We start from the raw sequence: 10,216 nt of genomic DNA, 5'->3' as shown, positions 1-10,216 counted from the left end.
TAGTTCTAGCGATGCATAACTTCAATGCGAAACCATATAACAGTACAGAGGGAATGTGAAAGCTCTCCAAGCGAGGAAAGCGCTCCACTGGTTGCTTATCCCACCAAAAGATGGCGCATTCAGCTTTTTGCTATTTTTAGAATGTGTGGTACTCAATAAAACACGTGTGGTTTGCTCGGTTGATAACTATCAAGTGCTCTCTTTATTATGTGCTCATCGCACTCTCGGATGCTGTGTTCGATGACACAGCACCAATACTTATCTAACGATCGCTATCGTTAGAAGCTCACTACCACAGAATGCATGAGTCGTTTGCCGTTTGCTAAACTAAATCTTTTTATATTCCGTATATGCAGAGAGTTTGAGTCGTTTAGAACTCGTTTAGTGGTTGTTTTATGGATTTGTGGCACTTGTGAACAGTACAGACGAAAGGAGAAAGACGAAAGCGAGGAAAAGCTCTACTGTGTGACTATCTCACCAACAGATGGCGCCATCAGCTTTTTTGTGCCATATTGAGAATGCGTTTACCGTCTGCTAAACGAAGTATTTTTAGATTCCTTTTAGGTTGAGAGCTTGAGCTATTTACAATCCGTTTAGTGATCGTTTGTAGTTTTTTAGTGGATTTGGATTTGTGGCACTTGAAAAGAGAGTTTTTCATTTGAAAAAAAAAACCGTTACGGCACATCTGTCATCGTAATTTGCAACTGCATCTATGAAAATTATTGTCAGAATCGTGCTTGCAAGTGCATTTGCGCTGTGATCTTGTTCTAAGTGGAACGGCCTATATAGTTACACTACCTTTTCAATATTGTGCACCGTATGTTTTATGTGACATACAGGCGGTCCCCGAGATACACGGTACCTCTTATACGCGGATTCGGAGATACGCGGTCTTCCAAATTTGACAGTTCTTTGAGCAAATTGTACTGATTTGACACATCCACTGTGAAATACTAAATAATTACCGTATTGATCGATTGTGAAATACCATTTCATAAGGTTTAAAACTGTTTAATTCAGTAGAAACATATCAAATAATTAATTTGGTGGCTTAAACAACCCCCTACTTGCAAAATTGCACGAAAATTAGTGATATTTTGTACCATTAACCGTGTACAGCAATTATCCGCAGTACGCGATACTCGATATACGCGAATTCGCATTACGTGATTCCTCTAAATTTGACAACTCCATGTGTTTTTGCAAATATTTTAATTATTTGAAATATTTTATGTTCTTTTTGAATTTCCTTTATGTTCTTAATGCATTATGCATTGAATTTGTGCAAAAAATACCTGTTTTATAACAAAAAACTTTAATGCAAAACTCTGTACCGATATATTTCAATCCTGGAATCGGTAGTGTAAACTATTCTTCCATAGGAATCCGCTATACGTGAAAACTCGAGATACGCTATTGCGCTCGGTCCCGTACGATAGCGTATATCGGATAATGACTGTATCTCGGGGACCGCCTGTACTCAAAAAACAAATTTGACGTTAATTTGCACACGATCAAAGTGTATGGATATTAGGAGGTGAAGTGCTTCAGAGCAAATTGACATTTCACAACTTGACATAACAATACTGCGGGATCCGGTATTAAAATCGCGAAGGGCCGGAGGGGGGGTATAGAAAATTGTATACGATTTGACATAACAATACTCAATGATGGCGCCCGGCAAACGCGCTAATAATTCACCTCCTCAATAAATACACCTTGCACACGATCGGTGAATGGGCCGGCCGTCAAGCTGACATCAGCATGGTTGCACGCTGCTCGAAACTGCTCGATCCCGCTCATCCGTGCGCCGTTTCTGACGTACCGCGCGCCCAATCGGTTCACAAACAACAGTTTCTCGGAAACCGTGACAAAAGAACCGGCATCGATAGACTGTGCGTGTGGTACTGGCGAAAGTGTGTGCTGCCCCTGCTGTGTCCGCGGCCAACCTTTGGCGGGCCCCGTGTCAGGACGTGAATCCCCCGGCCAGCAGCGTAGCCCCAATCAACCCCGAAGAGGCGAACGACCATCAAACACTTCCCCGTAAGTTGCGTCCGGTTTCAATAGCGTTCCATGGCGTCACACGCCGTCCCCAGATTCCTGTGAATGCTCAGGCATGGTGGTGTACGGGGGGAAAGGTTTGTCATTTTAGTATGAGCGTATGTCGCAGACGGTTCCACGAAATGTAATTAATTCCCCCGGTTCCTGGCCGGCCCACGCCACCGGGCTGCATACACCCATACACACACACACAGACACATGGACGCACGGTCGGCATCACATCTGTGTGCCAGTTGTATGTGGAGGCGACATTTGCGCGCTTCTACACATTTCCTGGGAAACGCCGCACAGTTCTGTGTATGTGTATGTATGTATGTGTGTGGAGTTCCGTTTGAGAACAGTTTTTGCCCCAAAAACGAGCATACTTAACACCTTAATTTCCATGCTCATGCTTATGTTCTAATGTTCCCTCTCCTACCCCCCCCCCCCCCCCCTCATCCCTTTCCTTTTTGACAATTGATGGTGGAAAATTTCCAGACACAGTCGGCTCACAGAGAAGACAACGCTCGGCCTTGGGCAACGCGAAAGCAAAAAAAAAAAGCGCGCAACTACTTGGCGTGGCGAGATAGAAGAGTGTGTGTGTGTGTGTGCTCGACGGAACGAAAACAAGCGGGTTTCTGGTGCGAGCGAGCTAGGAGCGAGCACCGTCGCCAAGCCGGCCCGAAACGCTCGGCCGTGGGAAGAAGGGAAGGAACGGCATGGGAGACCTGCTCGCGTTGCTAAATGAGATCAACAGTACCGAGACGGACATGGAGTTTTGCGAAGATTTCAACCGGCTGCAGCTTATCCTGAACAACACCAACCAGTTCGTCCGCTCGTTCGACCGGATCGTCTTTCACAGCGGTAAGCAACGCCATTTCCCTACGCCCTACGCTCGCTGAAACGCTTAAATTTGACCGTTGCTATCTTCGCGACCCCGCTAACCCGCTTCCCTCCTCCCTTTCCCGCTTTCAACGCAGGAAATGAGCCGTACATCATCGAGGTGGTCGCCCGGCTGCTCAAGTATCTGCGCGTCCAGAACTATCTCGACGAGGAGAACAAGGTGAACGGGCAGTACGAGCCGGAGCTGCGCCGGATCACGATGTACCTGCTGCTCAACACGGACGTCAGCTTCCGGTACGATCTCGAGCAGGACGCGCGCGTCAACCATCTGCTCAACAGCCTGCCCCAGCTGACCAAGTGCCTGCTGATGAACTGCATCTGGGGCCTGGATCTCGACCGGTTCTTCTACGAGATGCTGCGGTACGCGCCGCCCTGGTTCTCGATGCAGTTCATCGACCAGGCGACCGCGAGCCTCGACTACGGCCGCCCGTACGAGGTGCTCGAGCGGGTCGAGTCGATGGTGGTCGCGATCTACTTCGCCATCTGCCGCACGGACGTCGACCTGCGCGAGGTCAACCGGGCCCGGCACGTCGACCAGCAGCGCACGCTCGGCAAGCTGTACGACTACGTGGTGGAGATGCTGCGCTTCTTCAACAAGCCGGACGTGGCCAAGTTCGAGCGGTGGTCGAAGCTGCGCAAGCACCGCTACTTCGGCTTCGTGGTGAAGCACATGTTCAGCATGACGATGGCCTGCCTGGAGCGGTACTACCGCCGGCCGGCCATCCCGGTCGATCCGGCGATGTCGGTCTACCAGCTGATGGACGACCGGCACGTGCACAAGCCGTCCCCGGCCGAGTACTCGCCCGCGTCGGACGCGACGCTGCTCAAGATCAACCACTGTCTGCTGAACACGCTCGAGTTCTGCATCATGCACGTGACGCTCGAGCGGTTCTGCTACTGGGCCGAGATCGACCTGTTCGGCGAGGGGGACGAGGCGGTCACGCTGCAGCAGGTGATCGGCGAGTCGGCGTACCGGCTGTGCGAGGACCTCAAGTCGCACAAACACTTCCGCCACAGCATCCTGCGCCACCTGACGCAGTTCGCGCTGCGGCCGAAAACGCTCGCGGAAAAGGCGACCGGCCTGACGCTGGGCGCGCTGATGGCGCGCATCGACGCCGCCGGCACGGACGAGGACCGGCTGGTGTATTTGGGCGAGTTTCTGTCGCGCGGTGGGCGCGTCCTGGACGTTGCGGAGTGTCTCGACACGATCGAGCAGCACTGCCGCCTGCTCAACGGGGCGCACGTGCGCATGATGATCGAGTACGACGTGCGCGAACCGGTTGGGGACGAGCTGGAGGACGAGGAGGAAGAGGACGAGGAGCGGGACGAGCTGACGGACGAGCGGGTCAAGCTGCGGGAGCTCATCCTGCGTGCGGTGGACGGGCTGCCCGCGCCCGAGTTCGAGCGGCTGCTCTGCTACACGCTCGACACGTTCGGGCCGGACTTTAGCCGCTACGAGCGGCCCGACCTGGTGCCGTCCATCGTGCAGCTGGTGAACCGGCTGGCGGAGCAGCAGCAGACCGTGCCGAACGTGCAGCAGCTGCTGTTCCAGTCGCCGGGCAAGTTCTTCGACCGGCTGGTACGGGCGCTGTACGCGGGCGGGACGGGCACCTCCCAGGAGCGGCTGGCGGAGGCGGTGGTCGCGATCATCGCGCAGCACAAAACGATCGCCAAGCGGTACATGCGCCCGCACCTGGCCGCCCTGCTGACGGACGAGTTCGAGCTGTGCCGCCAGCCGGCGCTCAGCGTCTTCGCTAGCCGGCTGTTTGCGTGCGGCCTGTACACGCCGGTCGAGTTCGTGGGCCAGTTCCTGGCGAAGGGTTTGGCCGAATCGTTCCAGAAGAACAACCGGCCGGCACTGTACGAGCTGATACGCCTGTACGGTGCGATCTGTCCCCGGTGCTGGGCGACCGACGAGCCGAACGACGGCGGCGATGCCGCGTACGAGTCGAGCGAGCCGAAGCGGTCGCTGATGCGCAGGGTCGCCCGGCTGCTGGCCGACATCCTGCACATGAGACGCTACCACATGGCCATCAGCGAGAAGGTGCAGGAGGTCGGGCCGGATCGTGCCACAATGGTGGCGGCCGCGCTCGAGCAGCTGGTCGCCACGCTCCGGCAGATGCAGAAGCAGTTCCGCGACGCAGGTAAGGGGCCGCATCACGCAGTTCGCATCTCGCGCACACACTGCTTGTAACGCACCCACCCTGTCCTTTTCTTCAGACAAGACGGAGTTTCTCGAGCGCATGGAGCAGGAGGTGGACGCCAGCACGCTCTACTACATCCACCAGTTTCTGTATCTGGAGCCACCGCCGCCGGAGGTGGACGATCTGCTGGACGGCGAGTTCGACGACATACCGCAGCCGGTGGAGAAAAAGAAGGAGCAACCGAAGCAGATTGCGTACGAGGCCTTTATGTATCGCACTTCGCTCAACCCGTCCTCGGACGAGAACGACATCCTGAGTCACCTTCTGATGGTAAGAGTTTGAGTTATTAATTCCTATTTAATTTTAAGATAAGTACTTCTCACACCCACTGATTCAAAGTTACTGTTTGAAGAGATTGATCCCAATACTTATTTACATCATGTTTCCGCTGATCAATTCAACTGTTCAAGTCGCTAAACAGAGGCCTAGATTGTATTCTTAAACTTGGTTTCGTGTCGATTCGATAAATATGACTCAATTGCTTCTTGAAAGTTGTATTTTTTTGTGTGCTTTAAAGTCTAGTAGAGAAAATCTAGAGCACCCCAGTTTACATTGGGCAAACGCCTGTATAAAAATCGAAAAATCAACTTTATCGCAGGATAACACCATGCACATTTTCTTAAAATAGATACTTTAACTTAGTTCAATCCAAAATATTTCACGTTTTGAGCTGAAACTTTCTGAGATGTAGGCCATCAAAGTACAAGCTTTGTGCTATTTCTTTCTCCGAAATTTGAGCTATTTTTCGATCAATCGATTAAAATCATCATATTTGAGTAAATGATGGTCAAATTTTAATAATCAATGTGTCGTAGGAAAGGTTTTTTATCATACTATTATGTTATGCCTGAATATTTTTTGCAAAAGAATGGTTTTTAAAGTTCATAAATGATTGAACACTAAAAATCACTTGCAATTTTTTTTATATTTTTATTGTGGAGGGTGATATTTTTATGATTCGATTCGATGTCAGTCGTGAGTCGTATATCATAGGTAAGATCAACATTTATCCTTCGTTTTGTTGTAGAAATTAGCAGCGACCATCTGCGACCCCGAAAATTATTTAACTTTTTTATGAAAAGAGCGCGAGCGATTTTGACATGTTTTGTTGCAGGAGCCATATCCAATCACTCCGTATATCCGTATCCATGTCATAAACGGGTGTTTGAAAAGAACAGGCATAAATATTAAAGATGAACAGAGTAGAAACAGTTCAAAAAAGGTCGTAGGATAGGAATCAACTCTTTTAAAAATCAACCGTGAAAAACTCGGCATCATTCTGGTTTTACTTCATTTGACTTTAATGTTTACTCTGTATTTCGAGTGAACTAGGACTTTTTTTAAATTTTTTAAACATTTTTTTAAACTTTTTTACGAAATTCAAGAACAACTTTGTCCATTTTACCAATTTGCTTCAGACCAAATCCTTCGGATTAATTTGGTATTATCCGAGCTTCAGTTTTTGATCATCAATCATCTAAGGACCAGTGAGATCAATTGTCTTCTCACTTTTCAAACCTCTTTCCTTTTCAACATTAATTTTCCATTGGCAACATTCCTTGCTTTTTCTAGTATTATCTTTGAGGACCCCCATGCACCAGACTATCCTTGGATGTAATTGAGTGTAATGTCTCAGGTGTAATCGAAAAGTTACTATCCGTGTAGTTTGGTTATTTTCGACAAAAAGAAGGGAGTCGTTACACACGCTAAAATGCGGGTTTTGTCTCACTTTCTGTCGTATTCTAATACTGATTCTCTGGCTGACCGAATGGAAATATCAACTATTCTTCCAACAGCTCTAAATATTCGGTTCATGCACGATAAAGAATTGGGATAATGTCAAATGACATTAATTTTACATTGCATTGCAATCAAAGGTACTGACGGTAAAACTACACACATGGATGTGGTTATTGGCATGTGGTGTCATGGTAAACGGTGAATATCATAAACGAGAAATTATTTGAACCAGCCGCTTACTATGAGTTTTATTTAAAAATAATAATAGTTAAAACACAATAGAGTCAATTATTAAAACAACACTGATAGAAAGGAGCGGTTGAAAATGCAATAGGGGTGAAATGTTGAAATCAAATCTCGGGGACGATTTTACAACACGTCAACAAGATTGGAACGCCAGCAAAAACGATAGGGAATTTTGTTTCTTCCCTAGTTATTATTTATTTATTTATTTATTGTTCAGTAGGGACAGCCCTTACTTAGTTGCTAGTAGATGAAAAAAACAAAAACGAAACGTGTTTCTTATAGATTAACATTGAGCATTTCTTTAATTTTGATTATCGCTCAGGTCAGGCAAATGAGTTCGATACTAAGAGTCGTTTATTAGTAAAATTGTTGCCAGGCGAAGTGTCGAATAATTGTGCAGAATTTTGGTGGTATATTGTGGTTAAGTGGGTTTCCACTGAATATGCTTCTTTATTTTGAAAATATTGCTCAGCTCTTTTATATATTTATTTTGTATAGTTAATTTAACTCATACCACTGCACGAATTTGTGTTGCTATTGCTTAAAACTGAAACCATTTTCTTTGAGGTAGGCAAAATATCGTTCTCCCGGGTTTTGAAGTCGAGAGCGACTGGCTAGAATTTAATTACATGCGTAAAGCTATAATACTTGATACACTTCCATTGAAACCACCAAAACTTTTTGTTCTAAACAAAGCTACTTAACCCTTTAGTTCCTTGGCAATTTTAAGTTCGACGTTGAGATAACTCGATTGACTGAATAGAGTACAATCGTTAGCACTAAATTTTGGCTCTAAATCACCAATGCTTGACAGCGTGTCACACTTTTTTTGTCATCTATTTTTGTCTGTAAGTCAATTGCTTTATTTACAAAATTTAATTTATTGTCTGAAACTGAGTGTTCCAAAATTATTGAAATTAAGTTACGTAGTTAATAATTTCACTGTTAGAATCTAAAATTTGATCATGTTTATTGAAATTGTAATTTAATTATTGAAAATTAAGGATTTTAAGTGTAATTTAAATGATTTAAATCAATGATTTTAAGTAGTTAATAATTGTATTAATACAATTTAAAAAAAACAGCAATTTTTATGCCAATTTTTGTAGCTTTAATGGAGTAAAAAAAGTTAAAAAGTATTTCCAGGTATAAAAAATGGCTTTAAAATTCATTATTTTTTATCACAAAAAATCAAATTAGCTAATTTTTACGCGACAAGAGTCTACAATTGTTGACCTAGAGACAGAAATTAGGTGCGTTACAGTCAAAAAGTGATGCGCATTGTCAAAACTGGATGCCTTGGAGCCAACATTGCCTGTGCAAAATGGACTGCAAAAAACTAATGCTTACACTGTAAGCAAATTAGACCAATAGTTAAAGCAACGTACAGCAAATTCCCATGTTCAAACCATTTCTTATTCCTTTGTTTTGCCAGGTATTTCCCCGCTGCATACTGCCGGAGGTGCTGGCGCTCGCCCGGGACAAGCGGGTCGGTACGTACATTCCAGCGATGGCCGACCTGGGACTGACGCACATCCTGAAGGGCTCGAAGCACGGCGGCCTGATACGCCACTGTGCCAGCAACTTCATCGCCTGTCTGCTGCAGGTGCTGCTGCCGGCCCAGGTCAAGCGCGGTCGCGGTATCGACGACGCGTGCCAGAACGCGATCCGGATCGTGCTGCAGCATCTGAGCACGCTGGAGCCGTGCCACGACCGGGACCAGGCACGGGCAGCGCTGAGCGCCGATCTGGCCGAGCTGTACCGGTACGTGCGGACGGTCGCACCGTCGGTCGCCCTGCTGGACCAGCTCAAGGCCTGCCTGACGGACGGGTGCTACGAGCAGGAGCAGCGTAACGACGGCGAGGAGCAGCAGCAGCAGCAGCAGGAGGAGAAAATGGAGCAGGAAGCGAAGGAGGTGGAGGAAGAGGTGGGAGGGACAGAGGACATGGACACGAGCGAAAAGAAGGAGCAAAATTCGTAACGCGAGCAGCGGGGCGGCGTCTCAACTACTACACGGGTTTGTTGTGTGATGGTCCGAAACAGTGCTGCAAAATGTCACTGTCGATGTCATAAACAAAAAAAAATCCATGTCAGCGTCACGTATTCAATATTGATAATCAGAGGTGATACTCAAAACGATTGGTGTGACCAATGCATGCTTCGTGACAGTTTTGCGACCAACGCCTGGTCAGTCACAATGTCATGACTTTTTTGTTGTTGTTGCTGTGATCAATTCTGCAAAATGTCACTGACATGACTATGTCATGACGCACTTTCGTTTCGAGTATCAGCAATGAACATTGTTTTCGTTGGTGAACATCTCGTGATGCTCGTGACATTTTGCAGCACTGGTCCGAAATGTGCAGCGAGAAATGTGTCCCCCCCCCCCCACCATCACCCACCCTTCCATCCACTGGAAGCCTCGCAAACAAACCCGCTCACACATACACCACATGTGCGAGAACACAGACAACTTTTATGCTTATCATATTATTTTTTGTTTTACGTTTTTTTCTCTCTCCCTCTCCCTCTTACTTTCTCTTGCGTAAGGGAAACAAAATGAATGAATTCACAAAACCTCACAGAGGGGGAGAGGGTTGAAGTGGTTTGAACAAAACAGGAAGAGAACTTCGCAATCGAACTCCAAAGTGAACGAATACCACTACGCACAAATGAACTAAACAGTCAGAAATAAAACAAAACCACGTGCGAATAACTTGAACAATATAGTGCTTTGTTTTTTCTTCTATTTTAACTTTTTTGCAACATACATCATTTCATTGAGGGGAGGGGGGGGGGTTACCTTTTTTTATTTGGTTTGCTCGTATCTTTATTAGCATTCTCTCTTTAAACCTCGCTCCCCTGCCCTCTGCCCCAGAGTTGGGCCCGTTTAATGCGGGATGTCATTTTTATTATTTTTTTTAGAACAGAGAGAGAGATAGAGACTGAAACAATGGTGGAAGGTGGTGGGTATCCTACACAGAGAGGAGCTTTTCAGGGAGCGGTGTCTGTGCCCGAATAGGACTGCTTTTTCACGCGACCGATACAGGATTCTCCAAGTCATTTTTGAATTTAAACATTGT

At 46.8% G+C, this 10,216-nt stretch overlaps 1 protein-coding gene across 1 annotated transcript; it reads left to right on the top strand.

Moving 5' to 3' along the window:
- Positions 1–1,799: 1,799 nt before the first annotated feature.
- On the top strand, positions 1,800–9,417 carry LOC121598900. Its single transcript, XM_041926265.1, has 5 exons — positions 1,800–2,043; positions 2,539–2,904; positions 3,021–5,087; positions 5,164–5,417; positions 8,569–9,417. Exons 2-5 carry the CDS (start codon positions 2,760–2,762, stop codon positions 9,112–9,114), a joined length of 3,012 nt encoding a protein of 1,003 aa, XP_041782199.1. The 5' UTR covers positions 1,800–2,043; positions 2,539–2,759; the 3' UTR covers positions 9,115–9,417.
- The last annotated feature ends 799 nt before the right edge of the window (positions 9,418–10,216 follow it).

The sequence above is a fragment of the Anopheles merus genome, chromosome X (assembly GCF_017562075.2).
Source record: "Anopheles merus strain MAF chromosome X, AmerM5.1, whole genome shotgun sequence".
NCBI classification, from domain to species: Eukaryota; Metazoa; Arthropoda; class Insecta; order Diptera; family Culicidae; genus Anopheles; species Anopheles merus.
This window is presented reverse-complemented; position numbering and strand designations above follow the sequence as displayed.

Bases quoted from the DNA above. Each gene is read 5' to 3' on its own strand.
- LOC121598900 (XM_041926265.1), top strand. From the start codon at position 2,760: ATGGGAGACCTGCTCGCGTTGCTAAATGAGATCAACAGTACCGAGACG. The intron at 2,905-3,020 runs GTAAGCAACGCC...CTTTCAACGCAG, and splicing joins CCGGATCGTCTTTCACAGCG to GAAATGAGCCGTACATCATC. The intron at 5,418-8,568 runs GTAAGAGTTTGA...TTGTTTTGCCAG, and splicing joins TCCTGAGTCACCTTCTGATG to GTATTTCCCCGCTGCATACT.